General features: G+C 46.8%; 2 protein-coding genes across 5 annotated transcripts in view; one reads left to right on the top strand and one right to left on the bottom strand.

The window, feature by feature from the left end:
• Positions 1-1393, bottom strand: part of GJA8 (gap junction protein alpha 8) — a 47648-nt gene extending 46255 nt beyond the window's left edge. For both annotated transcript variants that reach the window (XM_063348038.1, XM_063348007.1), the window contains exon 1: positions 1260-1393. The gene's annotated coding sequence lies outside the window, so the exon portion shown is untranslated. The remainder of the gene's footprint in view (positions 1-1259) is intronic.
• Positions 1274-20380, top strand: GJA5 (gap junction protein alpha 5). Of its 3 annotated transcripts, none has more exons than XM_063348092.1 (2): positions 1274-1412; positions 17466-20380. In XM_063348092.1, the coding sequence occupies exon 2, from the start codon at positions 17518-17520 to the stop codon at positions 18625-18627; it is 1110 nt and encodes a 369-aa protein (XP_063204162.1). In that variant the 5' UTR covers positions 1274-1412; positions 17466-17517; the 3' UTR covers positions 18628-20380. The 3 variants fall into 3 exon arrangements, with proteins under 3 accessions (XP_063204162.1, XP_063204171.1, XP_063204153.1); XM_063348101.1 differs by having other exon boundaries at positions 1278-1418; XM_063348083.1 differs by lacking the exon at positions 1274-1412 and adding an exon at positions 6526-6726.
• The last annotated feature ends 881 nt before the right edge of the window (positions 20381-21261 follow it).

The raw sequence follows: 21261 nt of genomic DNA on the forward strand, positions 1-21261 counted from the left end.
GGGTTGTTCAGAGCTTGTGTGCAGAGCTCTGCGGGCTCACTACCTCTCAGCGCCTGATTTTCTAGAGACTACCACTGCACCGCTGAAAGGAGAGGTGAGTTCTTCCTATATGCTCCCTGGAAGCAGGCTAAACACTCAGCAGAGAGCCCTCTGGAAAAGGGATATGGGTTTGCATTAAGCAGAGTTTGTAAATGCTTCTCAGTTACTTGGTTTAGTCTCTTCTTGTTTCCTTACGAACGATGAGACTCCTTAGAAAGGCTCGGGCAGCACGGACACTTTCTGTTTGTGAGTCTAATGGTTTGGCTGTCCATTCTTCTCACCAGCCGCATGCCAGCATGTTTTTAGTGACTTAATGGCACTGCTACTTTGGGGTAGCTGAATGGGGAAGCAGACTGCAGCTGCTTCTGAAGGATATAAATATTTTTTACAGTCAAGGGGCTCCAGCAGTCCTATAGGATCAGGGACACCTGGGCTCTATTCCTGGCTCTTCTGCAGACCTGCGGTATTGTTTCGCTCCTTTCAGTAGTTCTAAACAAAGATCTTTTCCTGCCAAATATTGTAATCTCAGGTGTGAGGCTTCCATTTGAAAATTTGGGCCACAATAAGGAATTTGGGGTGATGGGGCTAGCCTATGGATGCAAACTTGGGTATTCATTCTATAACAAAATCCCATGAAAGCCAATTGCACTGGTGAACACCTCGAACGGCTCAGAGGCCAACCTTATTTGCACCATTTACCAGTTAGCCATCTGCTCCCTTCAGATATTATTTTATGGCTTTCCTTTGTTTTCACCGAGGCCTAAACAGGAATGAAATTGCGAGTCTTGTCGCTAGCCCTTCTAAATAAATAGCTCTGCCATGGCTCTAATAAGTTTGACAAGTTGGTCCCAGGCCCTGGGCAGGAAGCTAATAAACTTCAAGTTGCTTTTCTATTGTTTTCCTAAAACAATTTGACTTCCTTTCTGATAGCCTCAAATTCCTTCAATAAAAATAGAGTAGCTGGGAGCCAGAGGAAGAGCTGAACTTGAGCCAAGTTGTGCTTACAATGCTGCCTGCGTAAGATCACATTTTTATCCCGATCCATGAAGACTCTTTAAAAGAATAGCAGGCAGACAGCTGCCAGTGCATGTCAGGAACAGCTCGGGAGCTAGTCTCCCCCAGCATCGGTCCTCCAGGCTTGAGGAAATCTCCAGCCAGTGAGCCAGTGCCAGACCATAGCAGGAGGCTGAGCTCCTGGGAGCTGGCTGGGGTTTGCTTACCCTGTCCAGAGTGTCCTCCCTCACACACGGATTTCTTCTGGGAGCCGGACACTGACAGAAAGAGAGGTGGCCTCCAGCAAGACCAGGGGGCTGTGATAAAGTTCACCCTTCAGTCAACTTTACCTGCTACCTGTGCAGGCTCAGCAAAAAGAGGTAAAGGTCTGTTCTTTCTTCTCTTCTCACTTCGGGAAACATATATAAGTATGTATGTATACACACATGTATTTTTGTAAAGCAGCAATTCATCTAGCTGGAAGTTTACAGGACAAGATGAATGTCCTCTGGCCAGGCAGGCGAGGACTCCTTGCTTGAAAATGACTTGCTGATTCTTTGGACAAATCCTTTATGCTTTCCATGGTTTGGTTCCTCCACCTGTAAAGCAAGGAGAGTGTTTATAGGAGCTGTATCATTTGCAAAGCACTTCTCAACTACTCAGAGATGCTGCAGAGTTGAGAAGTGGAAGCAGTAGCTGTGAGAGTGCTGTGCTTTATTTCCAGTAACATAAAGCTGACAACTAAGCATTTACTTTAGGAAAGATGGTCATTTCCCTTCAGTGAGACTAAATCCTCTTCAAGTTTTTCTTGCTGAAAACTTTAGTGGCAAATGAGACTGATACACAGTGACATTTCACGCCTTGCTGTTTCTTGTTTCCTCTTTTCTCACTCTGTGCTGGTATGGTACTCTGGGTTGGGAAGGGAAAAACATCCAACTATAATGGAATAATTTGGGATTTTTTACTAAATAAGGAACTGTGACTATAAAACTGTTCCCCTTCATTCAGGGACCCATCGTCACATGCTACTCCTGTTCCCTTGGGCCCAGCCTGTCCTTGGGAATTTGCCTCCTGCTGGAGGATGCCTTCAAGCTGTCTCCAGAGGTCTAATGTATAACAGAGATCTTCCCTCTCCCTCATTCTCTTTCAATCATATCCGTGCATGGGGATTTTAGATAAAATGTTTCAAAAAGAAGGTGGCATCCATTGGTGCTTTCAAGAAGGTACTAGAGGTGCCTGTCCAGTGTGAGACAATATGAAGAATCAGAATAAGTGCAGTGCTGTGGCCAAGCGTCAGAGATGAAATACATACGAGAAGTTTCTATCTCAACCGCCGTTGTGTGGTGGTTTTTTTTTCTGAAATTTCCCAATGCAGTAAATCTGATATCCTCCCCAAGCACAATGTCCTTAGTAATGGCAGGAAAGTACAAGACATTTTCCCTTCAGACAGTCTCTTGAAGTTCTCAAATCTCAGGAGAGCATCTACCCACATTTGAAGCAGCCTTCCAGCAAAGCCAGATGCTCCAAGAACATCTGTTTTATGTGAAGAAGCTCTTTCATATGTGAGCTCTCATCTATACTACTGCATATTTGCAGACTTTCTCTGTGCATTGTGCTGGTTTGCTCTTTTTGTTTATTTAAATCCCTGACACAGAATGAATGCTCCATTAAATATCCACGGTATCAATGCCGAAAAACTTATCACACAAACTCTATTCAGGATTTACCTAGCTTCTGTGTGAAAAGGAGCAGCTCTGATAAGGCAATAAGGCAAGTACAGGAAATAGAATGAAAAAGGGACCTCTTGGCTTATCACGTTCAATCCCTTTGAATAATGGGCAAGTACAAAACAAATGGCCTTTTCTAAACTTACTAAGCTCTGTCCTAAATCTCATTAGCTTTCCGCCCTCACTTGTGCTACTAGAATGCTGCTCCAGCACCTCCTTCCCTGCTCTGTTGCTTAGAAACCTTCTGATTTCCAACCTAAATTCATTCATGGCCAATTTATATCTATTTATTCTTGTGCCTCATTGTCCTTTAGCTTATGTAGCTCTCCTCTCTCCCTAGCACTTACTTTCCCAACCTCCAATTCCTAAAAGTATTTATAGGCAGCAAATCTCTCCTCTCTTAACCTTTGTTCTGCCAGACTAAGTAACTAAGTTCCCTTACAGTATTCACCCTGCAGGCACATCACACCATGTTTTAATTACTTTGGGTAGCTGCACTAGCATGAAGTTCAGTGCAAAATAATTAACGCAGAAAAGCTCAAACTGATACCGCATCTATTTTCAAATCAGCTCGAGTATCTCTCTGCAGTCACTTCTGTGACTAATAAGTAAACTTACTCTTGGCCGAGAGACACCCTCTGTCCCTCTCATCACCCCGTTGCCTTTCTTTGCACCTGTTCCAGGCTGAATATCTTTCTTGAATGTGGGTGAGCAGCCCCGCACACTATTCTGGTGGGGTCTCACATCCTCTTGGACGACATTAATCTCACTCGCTGCAACTGAAAATACTGCTTCGTCCTGAAAGCTCACTTGCCTTTTTCACCCCCACATAGCATCGCTGTTTCCTCCTCCTTTGATGACCTTCACCCAGGACTTTCCCCATCTCGGTCCTGCCAATTAGGAACTCCCAATTGCTAAGAGAGATCCCTGTTACTCTCTGAGCAACAAGCTCCTAGTGTGTGACTCTGCACTCTCCCATCTAACCTCACCTCCCTGGGACGACAGTCCCAAACAGCCTTTAGGTCTCCTAGTGCTGGAATCCACCTTTGCCCTGACAATACCTCCCAGATTTGTTCCATCAGCAGATTTCATTAGCATTTCTACTTTCGGTGCCAAGGTAATTAACACAAATATTAAAAAAGATCAGTCCTGAGAGCAATCTTTGAGCGGCCTCACAGATAACTTCTCTTCAACCTATTAGGGAACCAGTGTCTCAATTCTGTCAGTCTCTTACCCTTTTAAGGATTTAGCTAATAATCCCCGTCTTCTTCATCTGAATCTTCTCCACTAATTTGCTTTTTCTGGGACACTGTACCATATGACTTACTGAAGTCCAGGTAGATAAGGCCTGCTATGTTTTTTTTTTACCTAGAGGGTCAGGAACCTTGCCCCAAGAAAGCTATTTACCTTTGATCAGAAGATCGTACGTGTCTTATTTTCCCCTTACCTCCTCATTTTATTTCTCCTTTCCTTCAAAATCTGTTCCACAGCGCCATAAACTACTGAGATCTCCAAGGTGCACATGGCAAGCTGTCAGCTGTTCTCCTCATTTCCACTGTCTGGGGGAGCGTTCTCTTCCACTTGCTCTCCTCACTCAAGTCGTACAAGTTTTGCATAGCAGTCTCTTGGGGAGGGAAGGAAAAATCCTTCTTTCCAGCTTACCAGTGGGCAAAACAGCTATTTCTCTAGCTGTGGAGCTGGAGAAGCTGCCATGACGCCTCTGTTTTCCCTTGAAGAGGGTGCAGTAGAGAAGGTAGACATATTGAGGGGCTGGCTGAAGTATCCATACAACTTCTCTACTCACCTTTCTGTCTTTTGCCTCCCTGTCTGCCTTCACCCATTTCCTTTCAGTGCATCAAAATTCAAACAGTCCCCACCACCACCACCAAAAAAAAAAGAGCTTAGAACAGTTACCTCACATGCATGATGCATGTATTGGGCAGAAACACTCTCCCCTCCCTCATTCATTCCACAGAACTAGACTGGATCAGCTGGATTCAGAGGTTAACTCTGCAGGCTAAAGAGTGTGCCGCTCAGGAGCAATACAGGCATAGGAAACACAAAGGACTGAGCAGGGAGAATCAGACCTGGTCACCCTGAGTGTACAGCAAAGTGTCAGCCACGCAGGGAGGGGATTACATTTCAGGCATCTCACTCACGGGACCTGCCTCTCTATAGCACGTGAGAAACACTTGACAAGCCTTAGCTAGCCTATCCCAAAGCCATCTGTGCGCTAGATCTGTACTATGAACACTGGTTTTTGGACACTTCTGTGATGAAGTTCTTGACAATTTCATTGGCGTAAAATCAACAGGACCTCACGTTAAAATGCTCTATGGAAATTATTCCAGAAAAACGAAAGAACACAGTGATATTTTCCTTCCCATGAAATTCCACCACAGGTATACACTGCCAGGCAGAAGAGGGAGAAACAACTCCAGAAATGTTCCCATTTTAGTTGAAGTCACAGAAGGCCTTTCAATGAAGTTAGAAATGAAGTGGCAAATGCCTATGGGTTTCTCCATACCAGGAGTTTACTGAGCTGCTATGGGAATTTACTGGGCACTGTATGTGCCGCAGTAACCATCGGTGAGGATTCAGCCCTCTTGATAAGGAGTTGCACTCTTAACTTCAGAGTGAGAGCATCCACACAGGACATGCCTCCAGAGGTAGCGCCTACACAGCACTGTCCCTGCGCAGGCTGGCTCTCAATCTTGTGACTAAAGGGGATGCTAAATCAGTGGGAGAACAATGATTAGATTAGTAAGAGTTGTGAGCCCTGTGTTTTAGTCTCTGGACTGCTTTTTCTTCATGATCTACACTAGCTGCTGCATAGGGACCACTGGGCAATTATGTTCTGAATGGGAGATATCTAGCCCAGGAAGGATTGCTGGAGGGACACCCGCCAAAGCTTGTGCGCAGCAAACCAGTTCTCAGGGTAGCGGAGTCTTCTGTGCAAATCTCACTCTCCTGACACTGGTTCTTTGAGACCAGCCTTTATCAAAGCCAGAAGGCATCTCTGATTGATCTTCCTCTCTGAGGCCTGATGTGCAGGAATCAGAGGCTCGACTTGACACATACATGAAATACAAGACCTTCAGACACTTGATGTGCCAAAAGCATTTTTTAGAAAGGCCAGAATACTCATGCATCAGACTGTGTGTGCGCGGGGAGGTTGTGGGGAGGCAGTGCGTTGAAAAAAACCTCTCCTGACAGGCAGGTTATTCTGTATTTTTCAGTAAGGGGGCCTGTAAAACTCTCCTGGGAAGCATCAGGTGCCCTTTGGGACAAGGCTGCAGCTGTGCTGGGCTCCTGGTCCATGCCAGCAGAGCAAGTCCTATGTTATTTGAAGAGGTGGAGGACCCTGCTGCAACTGCAACTGAACTCTGCTTTGCCAGATTAAGCTTGAATGAGTCAGAAAACTGTCCTTCGTTGATGTCTTACATGGAAAAAGCTTCCCAAGGTCTGACTGGCATAACTGTGGGGCAACCCTGTCTCTTGTCGTTTAAGGGAGGCTTAGACCATGGCATGTTATCTGGGGGAGGAGGTGCGAGGAACAGTGGTAGCGGCAACTGGAAGGGACGGCATGAAGCTGGCAGCGAGTGCATCCCATCGGCATGGGGAGGGTGGCACAGGAAGAGGCTGAGAATGGAGAGGGAGGACTGAGATCCATGGTCTTTAAAGGAAAAACAACAGGAAACTGGGTTTGAAAATAGAAAGATTAAGCTGGAGGGGGCGGGAGAGACAAGAAAAGTAGGTGAAGAAAGAAGAGGGGGAAAGGCAGAGAGGCAGTGGGGAAGACAGAAAGTGACACAGAAGGGGGGTGGAGAAAAAGGGAGGAAGAGAGAGAGAACCACGTTAAAGGAATAAAGCCAAGCAACTGAGAAGAACAAGGAGTCCAACTCAACTACAGAAGGGAAAAGTGCTAAAGCAAGGAAAGGAGACCAAGACAAGATACGGAAATCAGGTAAGTAACCATGAGGGGGAAATAACAGAACTGCAGAAGCGTCGACGGCAGATCAAGCTGTTTTACTCTCAAGGGGAAAACAGCATGAGGGGACAGAAAGACTTGGTGAGGCAGGAAAAGAAGGATGGCCAAAAATAACTTAAGAAATTTGCTTTTTCTTTCAATTTCTCTCCAAATCATTCCCACTAGTAACAAGATGGGCTTGGGACGTTTTAAAAATTAAACTCTTTTTGCCACAGGCAGCTACAGAAATGATGAGGAAGCCTCCCTGCAATGAACATGGATACCGATAGATTTCAATGTCCAGGAAAGCAGGATAAGGGCCCCAAGTGTCCTCAGACAGTATAATGTGCAAATTGCAGTGTCTGTCAGATCCCATTTCAGCATGCTGTCAGGCTGCTCTGGGGAGGGCGGTGAAGGGAACTCTTACCTATGAGAGGCTCTCAGGGTATAAACCCTTTATCAAGTGTCTGCGTGAACCGCCTATATTCCGAAGTGCGCAGGATGGTTTCGAAATATTGTGGCCGTTTCTTTTCCTTGCGAATATTGCGTCCTGGCTGGTCTGTGACATGGAGCCTGGGAATGTAACTCAAATGTAGAGAAGTGCCTTGCTCGTATCTCCCAGTCACCCGCACTGCGCGCGCCGCGGGAGGAATGCCTTTCTTCTCCATCCCGACGCTGCCCAGGGCAGCCTCAGCAAAGAGGCACGCAGACCTAGAGGGACAAACGCCCTCTCCCACTAGCAGCTGCTGCTTCTTTTTATTTGCCCTCCTAACCTTTTTTTTCCCTTTTTGTACTTGGAATAATTATTCAGTTACCTTTCCATAATTTAATACTCCTAGCATTGCTACCGCATGTTTCAAAGAACAGCACGGCTTGAAAACACAATACCCTTCTACATCTGCCTGGAAAGAAGCAATCACAATGAGTGTAAAGGTTGCTAATTGCCACCTCTGATCTGTGGTAACTCTCTTGATTTCCTAAAGGCTCATTTTACTGGCCATTTGTCATGTCTAATGAGCTTTGTGGCACTCTGATTTTAACGGTTCATGTAAACTGAGGCACTGTCTCTGCCCCTGAAGTACCCTAAAAACCATCAGAAGATCACGTAAGTAGCATTTCTGGACAAACCTCAGCTAAAAAAGTCACGGGCTGAATGAGCCTTAATCGTTGAACTCTTCCTCCATGCTAATAAACTTGTCAAAATACCGTGGTGAAACAGTGCGTGTGACAGGTTTTCCCTACTGCTGCCTATGTGATCCTCTCTTTAAGGCTAAAGAACTTAATGCATGTAATATATGTGTGCATATGTGTGTGCAGCTAGGAGCAGTTTATACTGTTATTCAGAAGCCTCACAGTATTCAGTATTTGCACCAGAAGCTAAAAAATTCTGCATTTGCTGGTCTTTTCAGATTCTACTCTGAGAAGAGCGCAGATTTCTAACTCTCTTTCCCCTTTCCTTGGGAGCAGAACAGTAGTTTAGGAGAATTCCCGAGGCTTCAGGGTTTAAAATACTCATCAGGCTCCGGTCACTTGGGAACTATGTTAAGTATTCCTGCTACTATAATTATTTGGGGTTGTTGGGTTTTTTCCACTCGGCAGTATATATTATCACAATATTTTATTATTACAGGCTCTCACATGAAAAATTTAAACCTTGCCAGAAAATACAGGACTTCATACCCTAGCCTCTCTTTTCTTTTTGACCTTGAGACAGATTTCAAACATTCTGCACGTTTGCCCTTGTTTTCTGACTTATCTCGCAGCATTGAAAATAGACAAGAAGGAATGAGTAATTCAGCACTATACTATGTCATTAGGGAGCACATTTCAGAGACTACTCCACACCTCGGGTGCTGTTGTATGAGGCATGAGGACGAAGGCTTAAAATTAGAAATACTTCCCAGGAGGCACCAGAGAAACTTCAATCTTTGGGCTAAGAATTCATAAAGAGGGGGGGAAAATCCATTTTATGGCTATTGATAAGCAACAGAGAGATCTCTGGCATGCCAGCTCTTTCCTGAAACAAAGAAATATTCATGCCACACAGTAAGTAATGAGCATAGAGATGCATACTTCTAAGTCTCTCTAGTGTATCTTTAAAGAGGGGTCAGTGGTTTATAACGTAAGAACTAAGGGGTTTACACTTACTTACGTTTCCATCTTTCTTCATTATCTTTGTCATTACGGACATGCCTTGAGAATGGTTGAGAATTTCCATACGAAACTCCTCTCCCTTAGAAGCAGAAAAGCCGACAGATGCCTTGGTCAGGGCACAGGGTCGCTCGAGAAGCGAAGCAGTCCGACAAGGCTGCTGCAGAGCTCCGGGGTCTTCAGCTGCATTTGGATGTCTGGTGAAGAAGGGAGGGAAGAGTAGGATGGGAGAAAAACTGTCTCCAGTTTAAAGCTATCCAAGAGGACTGGAGTTAATTCTTGCTGCTTACTCCAATTTCCTCTGTCATGATGGGGCAAATCACTTAAGCCACTTTCTTCACAAATTCCCCCTCAGCGGTGTCTCTTGTCTTTTGGATATCGGACTTCTAGATGTATTCCAACTGGTGGAAGTGATAAACTCTCCCACTCCAGCATTAACCAGACAGAGCTCTGCTTTGAACATAGGTTATTTAGTGCTAAGTACACTGAAAAAAAAAAAAAATATTAACAACACCACCAAACAGCTTCCAAAATTGATGAATGCTTTTTATCTTAATCTCTCACTGCCTTAGTTCTGCAGCCGTAAAGTTGATCTAATACCATCTCTTCACATCGAGGTGGTAATGAAAATAAGCAAATTAATAATTGTGAAGCAATCAGATACTGTTGTGATGAAAGCCATAGGAAAACCCATGAGGAAACTAATAATTCTGTCTTTAGAACTGGACTTGAATAACGTACAGTAAATGAGGCACAGGCCACCCACTGAACAATGAAGAGAAAACAAAACATTGAATAGCTGCTGTTCAAGAAAGCCCCAGCCAGGCTGGCACAGAACAAGGCAGGCATCCTGTGCAAAGAATGAGGTGACAATGTGAGGATGTGGTTAAAGACTCATAGCTATGAGGTACCGGCACAAAGAGATTGAATTAAGATTACTGAGAACAGTAACTCTAGCAATTTCCTAACTCCCTACCGCTGGGTTTTACAAATTTAATATTAGTTGTTTTTAAAGCGGGCGGGGGTGAGGGTGGGTGTTGCAAATACATATGTATATACACTGAGTATATAAAATAATCCACTCACAAGCTATAGCCAGACGCCACCCTGAATGAGAAACTAAATACAGCAATGAAACTGGAATGTGAAGACAATCCTACAGATTTTTGGGAAGAAGGAAGAAATGAGATTTGACAAGGTAGTACTAAGTGGGAAGTAGATATTCACTGAAAGATTTTCTCTTTCTGAAGCTGAAATCATTAGCCATCTCGGTGCTGTAGAGAGTTAAGTGGTCAAAACTGCTAAAAAGCTGGGGCAAGGCTCTGCAGGGGGGAGCCCGACTATAGGAGAGCAATTGGGAAGTGATAGGCAGGGAGAGACTCGGGGAGAGGTGGGAAAAAAGGATGGGGAAAGTCTGAATGAGAGCCCACTGCCTTCTCCCACTACCTCTCCAGTCTGTTTTATTTCAACACTATAACAAGTTGCACCTCGTGCCGTCTATGAACCAGCCTAAAATCACATGGGCAGGTTTTTTGCTGCTATATTGGGCTCGATGTGAAGCCTGCCATCACTGCCACGTCTCCTTATACCAGCCTCCCCCACCGCCTAAGCAGCGCTTAAGATCAGCTTCTCTCAACAGAGCTCAGGAACAGCTTTACTACAGCAGCCCACAAATTTCTCAGCATGTTTCCGTTTTCCAGAGCTCCCTCTGCCCTGTTTGGCTGTCCCCTCTCCTGTATACAGCACTGCCCAATTTAGCATCATCTGCAAATTCATATAGGTTAGCTTCTCCCTGCAAAGATAAAGAAACTGGAAAGAACACCAAGCTCTGTGATCCTGAACTGGATGCTCTTCATCCTGTTAATTTAAGGAGTAAGCTGAGTAATATCCATTAGCATCTTTGCAGCATTTACACCAGAGAGAGAATTGCTGGTTTTTTTCTAGCAAAAAGCACATGTGAGCCTTCACTTAAGTTATCCCAAGTCCAGTTTTGTCACATTTGTTGGGCTCTCTAGGAACCCACGTTTCTCCAAGGCAAAGAGAGGGAATTCCAAGGGAACTAGAGGGTGCTCCCCGCATGCTAAGTGTAAGCCTGGATACCACTGTCATATAACTATTTGATGCAAGCTTTTCAAACACAGTGGGACAAATTCATTCCTCAACTTGACTCATCTGAGTTCAAGGTCTTTTCCGTTCTCAGTCTCCTGCGTCTACATCAGGCAGAGCTTGGACCTAATATTTGGGTATATGAAAGCACAATTTGACCCTGGCCAAGGGCCAGGAGGGTGGTGGGTGTGTGTGGAAATAGCATTAGACGTCCTAGATAGATAGACAAATAAAAAAAATTCAGCTAACTGTGAGTCTGCAGCTTCCGCCATCACTTCAGATGAAAATATTCTACATAATACTGTCATCTGTGTGCGTAACACATCCCCGATGTATACACTTGGAGGTGCTGAGTGATTCCCCTCTGCCTGTGTTTCTGTGTGCGTCAGGGTTGTGTGTGTGTTCGGGAGGTGACAGGTCATTCAACTCCCTTATCTTCTCACCCAGTCTCTTTTTTGTGAGCTCTGAGATTTTCCACATTTGGAGAGGAGGGGGAAAGCACACCTCATCAAGGAATAACAAGCTGTCTGCAACTGCAAGCAGGGCCAGTGGTCTGGATACCAGTATGACCCTTCCAGAAATTGCAGTGAACTCAGGAGGAGCAGAGAGATGAGAAACATTAGATGTCTGTCTTCTAGGACAGGAGCTGTTAACACAAAGCTCTGTCTCTCCCATGAGATTTGAGCACTGGAGTCAAAGTCACTCTCCCTGATACTGGTTCAGCACAGGACTTTGAACCCAAGGAACTAGCAAGGAGACTATGCAAACATGTCAGATTTATTTTAAAAAAACAACCATGAAGTACAAACCTATTTAGTCCAGATCTGTGTGCAGATCAGAGTTACAAATTTGGCTAAAGAACTGGCCTATTTCAGGCAGAAACATACCATAAGCACATGCATGCATATATGAAGCCAGAGGGATGTCACTTGGACAAGAATGCCTAATAGGTCATTGCTTGTCTATTGTACACACGTATGGAGGAGCCCATGTCAGTAAACAGTGAACAAAAAGATACCTGTTGAGGTGGGCTTTAGCATCCATCTATGTCCCAAAGCTATGAAAAGCCTCTGGAATTCAAAGCATCGCAACCACACTGGACAGAGCATTTCTAACTTTATTCATCTTTTAATGTTGTAAGCCACGTGCCCCAAAAATGCATCCTGACCCGGCAACAAAGGAGCGCTGTGTATGTATGTTGAAAAGGCTGCTTCTTCCTTTTGGGCACTGACCATGGCTGTGGGCTCTGCCAGCAATAACAAGATGTTTGTCTCTTAGAAAAGCACCAAAAAAGAGAACCTCTGGTTCTGCCGGGTGTACCTGCTATAGAAGGATAGCACAAGAGGGATTTCTTTTGTCTTGGGGCACAGGAAAGAAGGGCTGCGGTCTGTAGAAGCAATGTTGTGTGACTACCACCAAGCCTAAGAGGCAGGGCTGCATGGAAAAAAGGACACAAGTTTGCAAATCACAACCCCTGAGCTCTGTCCCCGGGCTGACACTAACACAGTGACCTTGAACAAGCAGTTTGCCCTTTCTGTACCCCAGTGATCGCCATCTGCAAGATAAAGATGACGGCACCTGCACTACGTTGGGACACTGTGAGGCCGGACTAGTGCTAACAGGGGTCTGGAGATCCTTAAGTAAAATGTACAGCTGCATAGCAAAGCAGCATTGACTAACCTCCAGTGCAGAGCTGGAAGTGTCCTTCCTAAGTGTCTACAGGTTTGAGCATCCAGTTTTGCATTGAGGGGACCGCTCAGGTCTGGCTGCAGCCTGACAGTTGTCAATGCAGGGGAAAACATCTGTGCCCTTATACCCCCATCTCTTGTTTGGACCTGCTATGAGGTGACACAGAGGGAGAAAGGAAGGCTACAAGCAATTCCTAGGCACCGACCGTGCCACAGCTGGCCTGGATGCCCCCCTGCACGGGGCTGTGACTCCTCATGTGCCCAGTACCTAAAGGAGATGGCTGCCTCCCCATTTGGGAGCTCAGAGGGGATGGTCTTGCTGCATGGCCTCCACACACAGCCCCACGTCTGGTGTGTGAGCCTCTTCAGGACGTCTTGGGCCCCAGCCTTCTAGTTTATTGGAACACCTCATTAACTATCAGATACATCTCATTAACTATCAGATACACACATTTGTATCCAATTGAGCAAATCACACACACAGACTGGGAAAAAAAAACCATAGCTTTGACTTCGTTACTTTTCCCCTCCCTGGGAGCCATGCCTCCCACACACAAAGGAGCCTTCCTCGGAGAGCCTCTCTGTGTGCCTGGGACCTGCCAAGGGGAAGAGGTGAGCCCAGAGAGGGAGAGCAGAAGCAATGTCATAATCAGGCTCTCCACTTTATTTTAGAAACATCCTGCAGAGATGGCGACCTCCTGTCACCTTCCTTGTGGGAAAAGTTAGCGTGAAGTGTCAAGCTCAGCTATTTATATCGCTGCTGATAGTCTCGCCTGTCTTCTAAAGAGGGGAAAACTTTCTTCTTAAAAATTCCAGGGGAAAGAAACTCACAGAAAGAAGAGGACTGCACAGGAACAGCCCTCCTGCCTCTTTGGTGTGAATTTCCTAGCTGTTCCCCAAAGCCCCAGCTGGTCTGTCCAGAACAAGCGCGCCAGCCAGAGCAAGCGGCAGTGATGCAAAATGTTCAGAGCGAAATGAACAGAGCTGCCTGCTGCTCAGAGCACGCAGCATCACAAAAAAGATGGGCAAAACTGCTCCAAGACCAACAGACACTTCCCCTCCCCTTCCCCTTCTGAAAAAGGTAGCGCAAAAAAAGGATGGTGGAGAGCAGCTCGTGGCTGGCTAAGCCAGCCTGGAGTACTGGCAGGTGCCGTCCCCACTGGGGTATTTTTATCGTGGAATTTGGCAGTCACAAGGCAGCACAGAGATGGGCAGACTCCACGCTTGGCCTGCATTGTGATATTTGGTTTTCCCCAACTTTAATATCGTTCCAGGTGATGATTAAGCCGCCACGGCCACGTCGCTGGGTTTGTGCCAGGCTGTGCTGGTCTTTGTCACATACGCGTTTCCCGGTGCCGAGATCTCATGACTCCGCACAGCTCCTTTGTTGATCCAGCAGAAAACTGACAGCCCAAAGCATGGCTGAGCAGTGGCACAGCCCACAACTCTGCATGAATATGCATGACGCAGCTGTCAAGACAGTCTGCTATCAGGTGCTGAGACTCCTCGAAGACACCCAGAGGTGCTTTTCGCCCAAGTCACACCATAGTGAGACAAGATTTGTCCGACTGAGTCCACACTGGGAATATAAAGGGCCGCAGATGCTCACACACTGAGAGGGCAAAGCATACGGGGACAGCAGTAGTCTGGGAATGAGGAAAGGAGACTATATGGAAAATTCCCAAGAATAGCAAAGCCCTGAGGAGAAAGGTTAGGTCAGAGGCAGTCCTGCACGGCCAGGAAAAGTTGTCAAGAGGCAACAACAATCATTCTTTGCTTGCTGGCAGCAGAGAACTAGATGCTGTCTTCTGTTCTAGGAAGCCCTGGGACTGGCTTTGCAAGAATAGCTCGCAAATAACTAAAAAACATCTAAGCCAAAAACACTGCACGAGGAGGGAAACCCCTTCTCTCGGTATCCAACACCCATTTTCCTGTGGCCACCTACCCCCTTGCAGCAGCCACCTGGCTCTTCATGGGCCTGCAGCAGGGCGCTCAGGAGGCATTCTGGTCTTTGGGCAGCCCCTCCTTGGAAGGGAGCAGCCAGCAGGAAGGGCAGAGGGAATGGCCCTAATATCTACCCTAAGCCTCATGGCTACTAGCCTTGGATCCTTCTGATTTACCTCCTTTTGGAAAAATATTGTGCATGTGTGAGGCAGGTAAATTAATGCTATTCTCACATCCCTTAACATTTTCCATTTCTGGACTCCTCTTGCACTTGCGTTTGCCATCTTTGTATTCTGTACACATTGATTTTTACAATTTGCAAGTGTCTACGTGTCCCTTCCATGGGAAAAACAAGCCATAGTAAAACCCCAAACTACCTGCACATGGTAGAACTGGTGGGAAGAGGTGCTCAGCCTCCTGTACAAGGTGGGAAGGAAAACTCACCCTTGGCACAGCCAGGGAAAACTGTTCATTTTTACCCCAACAAGCAAGGTGAATCAATAAAAGGCAACTGTCAGCTAGCAACAGCAGGAGCAAGACGGGCAACTGCAAACACCATGAACTCACCTGGAAAAATGACGACTCACACCATTATTCATGCTGTCTTGGAAGGAACATTCCACACATACAGTTCTGCTATACCGTCTTGTCTTGGATGTACCTGTACAGTGAACTGTAGGTAGCTAGTTGCCTTGTCTCCACTCTGTGGAAAAAAAATAATCAAAAATCCTGATTTCAATGCAACTGTCTGTAAATATTTCCCATCACTGATTTTTCTGCCTGTGTGTAATCCCCTGGTGCCCACAGAATGAAGCCGTATGCAGATTTCCACAGAACGCAGTAACAGCACCAAAGCCATTTCAGAAGATAAGACAGACCTGCAGTTTTTACCAGTGCAGACAGAGAGGAGTCAGAAGGACTAGCTGATTTTCTATGTACTGCTCGTCCAGTTCTGGGCTGGTAGCAGAAAAAAATGCTTGAGCATACTCTGAGCAGCCACCACGATCCACATCAGCACGATTGCCGCGTGCCTGACAAAGCACAAAAGAGCCAAAGCCCATCCTTAGCTTCCTGGCATGCCCCTTCTTCCCCCTCACACAGCTTCCTGATGATGGTGGGGCAGCAGGTGGTCACCTCCCTGTCTCCTCACCTGGGCAATCCTCACCTTTCCTCAGGGCAGCCCTCAGCAGCACGAGGAGTTTAAGGATTTGACTTTTGATCTTTGTCCCATCCATCCTTGCAGATGGACACTGCACATACATAAACAAGCGATGGCACAAATCATAGCGTGCGCTGCTACATTAAATTATATCACGTACATAACCAGAGGAGGGGATATTTTTCCCTCAACAAGCGCGCCTCTCTGTTCTCCAGATTGTGCTCACAGCAAATCTACACAATATTGCTGCAGTAAATTCTCAGCGTTCAACAGTGTCTACTCTCCACAGACGTTCTTTGTACAGTAAAAATAATTGGCTCTTAAAGACAAGACAAGGGACGATAAAGAAGGAGAGTTAACACTTTTGGTCCCTACGGCTTTGGGATTTACCTTGTCTAGTGCTTTTAATATTTCATTATGATCATTATCAAGTTTTTCATTTATATATTAAAAGGATATTTTCAAAAAGAGTGGCTGTGGGAGAACATTATCTCCGAGGTAATACTGCACACTTTATGGCACCTAGCCCTTAACTCATGCACAAGGGAGAGCTTCGCAGTGCCCTGGGAAGGTAAGCACAGTGAGTATAACTGGATCAAATGATTGCTCAAGCACTCCCACAGAGCCCCACAAAAGATGGATTAAACCCACCGGTCTCTTTTCATCCAGGGGGTTAAGTGACTTGGCCAGAAACAGTCTGTCAGGGTCAGAAACCAAACTGAAGCAGGCTCTCCTACATCCTCACGTTCCAATTTTACTACCAGCCCACCGAACCTTTCCTCTCATCAGACCACATACCAAACAGCAGTTCCCGGGAGCCACTGGTCCTTGGGAGGCGTTTCAAAGCAGGATTTTTTCTTTGCTTGTGTCATTCAAACTGTGAATTTTGTCTCAGAGCTTACAAAAAGAGGAGGGAGCAAGATTCACCGTTTAAGACTTTGCAGCAGTTCCCCTTCAGAGCGGTGTGACAGGGTGGCAGCAGGTTAGGTTCCCAGGACTGGCACAGCTCACTGAAGTCTTTACGCTCCCCAAAATATTTGCAGCTTGTAAATGAAACACTGGCAGCTGGTGACGCTGCAAAACGAAAGCAAAACCTGTGGGCAAGGGGAAGGTTTTCTCTGCATTTCTTTCAGTGGTGGCACCGAGCTCAGAAATGAAGCCCAGAGCTGCAAGCACTTCACGTTCCAGGTGTCAGTGCAGGTATTACTGAAAGGCGACGTAGGAAAGTGCCAAGGCACTGCTCAGACCAAGCTCAGACCAAGACTCCAGCCTTGTCTCCCAGGGGATCAGCCCATCAAGGATCCCCCAGAGTGTAGTTTGCAGGCAGATGAATACTGCTTTAACTACACAGCCCACAGAGGATGCAATATGCAGACCGCAGTGAAAGGACTTTCCGAACCAAGAAGAAATCTGGCTCACCCTCAAAGTTTTGGCAGCCCATTTAACAGGTTGTAGTTGGATTATGCAAAAAAGATCACTTTTTGTTTCAGCAGCTGAATAAAAAAAACAAACACCAACACATTGTTTTCAGTGAATGTGAAATAGTTTTCAGCAAACCAGACCTCATTCATTTCAGGTCAAATTAAAACATTTCCTTTGACACAAAACAAATAATTTCATTCCGTGCATTCCCAGTTGGGCATTTCCTAACCCTCCTTAGAACCACTCTTTTCTATTTCCTCCCACAGAGGCCGCATCCAATTCTCCATTCAAGTGAGAAACTCCTCCTCCTGAGCAGAAATGGGAGACTGGAGTTTCCTGGGAGAGTTCCTTGAGGAGGTCCACAAACACTCCACAGTGGTGGGGAAAGTCTGGTTGACCGTGCTCTTCATCTTCCGGATGCTGGTGCTGGGTACAGCAGCCGAGTCCTCCTGGGGGGATGAGCAGTCTGACTTCATGTGCGACACCCAGCAGCCTGGCTGCGAGAACGTCTGCTACGACAAGGCTTTCCCCATCTCCCATGTCCGGTTTTGGGTCCTCCAGATCATCTTTGTCTCCACCCCATCTCTGGTGTATATGGGCCACGCGATGCACACAGTGCGCATGGAGGAGAAGAGGAAGATGAAGGAGGCAGAAATAGAGGCCCAGGAGATGAAAAACAACGGTGACACATACTACCAGCAGAAGTGCCCTGTGGCAGAGAAGGCCGAGCTGTCTTGCTGGGATGAATCGGGGGGCAAAATCATACTCAGGGGCAGTCTGCTGAACACCTACGTTTACAGCATTTTGATTCGCACTGCCATGGAAGTGGCCTTCATTGTGGGACAGTACATCTTGTACGGGATCTTCCTGGAGACCCTGTACATCTGCCAGCGGGCACCTTGCCCCCACCCCGTCAACTGCTACGTTTCCCGTCCCACAGAGAAGAACGTGTTCATCGTCTTCATGCTGGCTGTGGCAGTGCTCTCCCTGTTCCTCAGTCTGGCCGAATTGTACCACTTGGGCTGGAAGAAAGCCAAAGAGAGGTGCTCCCGGTCTTACAAACCCAGCCCCAGCACAACCCCCGGCAAACTGGAGTCTGCTCCACAAGTAGAAAGAGCCCAGATGTACACTCCTCCACCAGATTTTAACCAGTGCTTGTCAAGTCCCAATGGGAAGTTCATCAGCCCCTTCAGTAACAAGATGGCCTCCCAGCAGAACACCGCAAACTTCGCCACTGAGAGGGTCCATGGTCAGGAGGATGCTGCTGGTGAAGGATCCTTCATTAAGTCCAACTATGTGGAGAGTCCAGAGGTGGCGAATGAATGTGCGGCACCTGCCTTCCCCGAGAACTACTTCAATGAAAAACGCCGGTTCAGCAAGACCAGCCGTGCCAGCAGCAAGGCAAGGTCGGATGATTTGTCTGTGTGACCCGTCTCCAGGAGAGATGAGGAGAAGGAGGAGTCTCAGAGCTCAGTAAAACTTCTGCAAAATGGACTCGAGGCTCTCGCCACTAACCTCTCTCTGTTTTAACACCCTCTTGCCCCTTCGTTACATTGCAGACAGCACCTCTCACAGCTTAAGGCAGGGGCAGCCACTGGGGAGACATGCACTGAAGACAAGCACCAATCTCAAGATATGAAGCTCTGGGCCATATTTTCATCATGGAGCCCACAGGGATTGGAGACTCACCATCCTTAGCCTAGCAGAGCACTGGCCAGCAGACTCCTGAGGCTGCCCAGCAGGTATCCACTGCGACACTGTATTCAACAGACTGACTGGACCTCAACCCCCTTGCATCTTCTTTGGTGTCTATTCAACATCTGCTACAGCAGTTCGGCAATTGTACTGAGATGAAGCTTCTCTCACCTGCAGGGAGCAGAAACACATTGGTAGGCTTTCAGAAAGAAAGACTCATCTGCTTTGTTCTTGCTCTTTCTAACCCTCCCTTTCTCTACCTGAGCCCAGATATTTTATACCAGTTTACCTGTACAATAAATCCTACTTGAATTTTTTGACACTGTGTATATAACTCTTCCCCATAGATAAGGACATCCGTGGTCCCCCACGCACAGCTGTCTCATGCCTGATGTTGGAATCCTTTCCTCATTCCTAAGTCAGCGCAGCAGACTGGCCCCAGGGCCTAGGGATATCGCTTAGATGACCAGTTGATGAAGACTAGGGAATTTTCCCAAGATACTTATGTCATCAATTCTAAGCAAGACGTCCATTAACAGAAATAGAGACTGTCCTGTGAGAACAAATATCCTACTAGTAAAAAAGGAGGAATTACTCTGTGGAATCAAAGTGATTTTTCCCCTTTTTAAACTCATCTTTCAAGCAACATGAATGCTGCTGAAAGGGTGCTGCCAAATGCCAACTTGAGAGAAAAAACATCCTCCATTTATCTGCAGAAGAGGTACGGCCTGTGTCTTCTCTCACTAATCTACCAAAACACTTCAGCATCTTTCGCAAGGAGCAAGAGTCCTCTCCAGGTCCTGCACGTTGTTCAGCCCTTGGCTGCTCTCTCCAGCCTGCCCGCCAGTGCAAGCCAAGATATCTGTCCTCACAGCAAGTCCCTGTTCTGCCATCAAGTCATCTTCATCTCCACTCCATCCCTAGCCCATATGGCATAAGAAACCACCCATGGACCAGCTCTTTCCACCACTGTAGCCTCTCAGAGCAGCCACTGGGGCCCAACACTGCACAGTGAGTCTGGTGGGTGAAGTCTGTAGGCAGCTCCCACTCCAGATACATTTTCTCACTGCAGAGCTGACACCCCTCTTTTAAAGAGAATTGCTAAACAGAGCTAAGCTGCTCCCTGTTGTTTACTCTGCGCTGCCCTTTCAGACACAGGTCACAGCTTCCCAACTTTGGACTGCATGAGCGAATGGCCTGGGACCGGCATATGAGGGGACTGAGCCATTCCCTCTCTTAGGGGACGCTGAAAGGGATTGTGAATCCTTGCTTCTGATACGTAGTTAGCTTTGGTACAGTTCCCTGTACATATACATACCTACATACTCACACACGGAGAGGGGGAAACCATTTTTTTGTTTGTAAGGGTTTTTATATATGTGTATTTTTTAATCCTGAAAAGACCTGTGTGCTTAACATGAGATTTTAGTCAATCCTGCCTAGGTTTCTCCTAATAAAGTTCTAACTCCACCTCTCCATGTTGATGTTTCTCCTCTCACGTGACTGAGAATGAGCTGCTAGCATCGATCAGGCTGCCCGCCAGCCTCTCAAGCTCGGAGATCACAAAAATTCCCATCACCCAGAGTGGCAGGGATGAGGGGAGGGCTCGGCCAGGGGGATAAATAATAAACATTGGGAAATGATTGACTGACTGGCTAACAGAAACCCCCTCCAGCTCCCTTGCTTGCCTCTGCATTACACCAAGGAAGACTGGGAAGAGCCAGACAGAGAGCAGAGCTTCCTCCTCTTTTGACAGAAACACTCCCTCCTTGCATCCCCAGGCACACCTCTGCACCCAGAGAGGCCACCTGCGATGTGAGGCCAACTCGGCAGGAAGAGTGTAGCAAAACCTGTCCCCTGAGCATCTCGTTGCTTGTCAATGCAGTTACAGGGACCTGATAGGCTTTTTAAGAGGCAAGGTCTTGAGGGACATTGAGAATCCACTGCCAACCATCTCTCCAAAGAGACCCAGCTCTCTTAGATGTAGTTGTCCAGCCCAAAGAATACCCTTTCTTCCCCCAGCTGATGCCTCTCCTCTGAGCTTCATCCCTTGCTCCCACTTTCTGACTTTCACAGGCTCCCTCCTTCTGACCTTGGATCCCCCTGTCCAAACAAAGGAAGTGCCCTTCCTTCCTTTCTTCACACAATCTGCCATCCCATGGGACTCTGCAGGATGGGAAGCTGGAGACCAGTAAAATACTGGGTACCAGCAAGGAGCCTGAGAGGGGGCATAAAGAATGAAACTGGAATTTAGTGAGGACACCAGGACAAGGACATTTAACCGTGTTAGAAACTGCAGGGGCCTTGGTTTGGGGGTTTTCAGCCCAGAAAGGAAGATGCCACCTGAGCACCCACAGCCACACAAAG

Source organism: Chroicocephalus ridibundus, chromosome 1, assembly GCF_963924245.1.
Source record: "Chroicocephalus ridibundus chromosome 1, bChrRid1.1, whole genome shotgun sequence".
Taxonomy (NCBI): Eukaryota; Metazoa; Chordata; class Aves; order Charadriiformes; family Laridae; genus Chroicocephalus; species Chroicocephalus ridibundus.

What these genes read in the sequence shown, in the direction of transcription:
- GJA5 (XM_063348092.1), top strand. Translation starts at nt 17,518, where the DNA reads ATGGGAGACTGGAGTTTCCTGGGAGAGTTCCTTGAGGAGGTCCACAAA.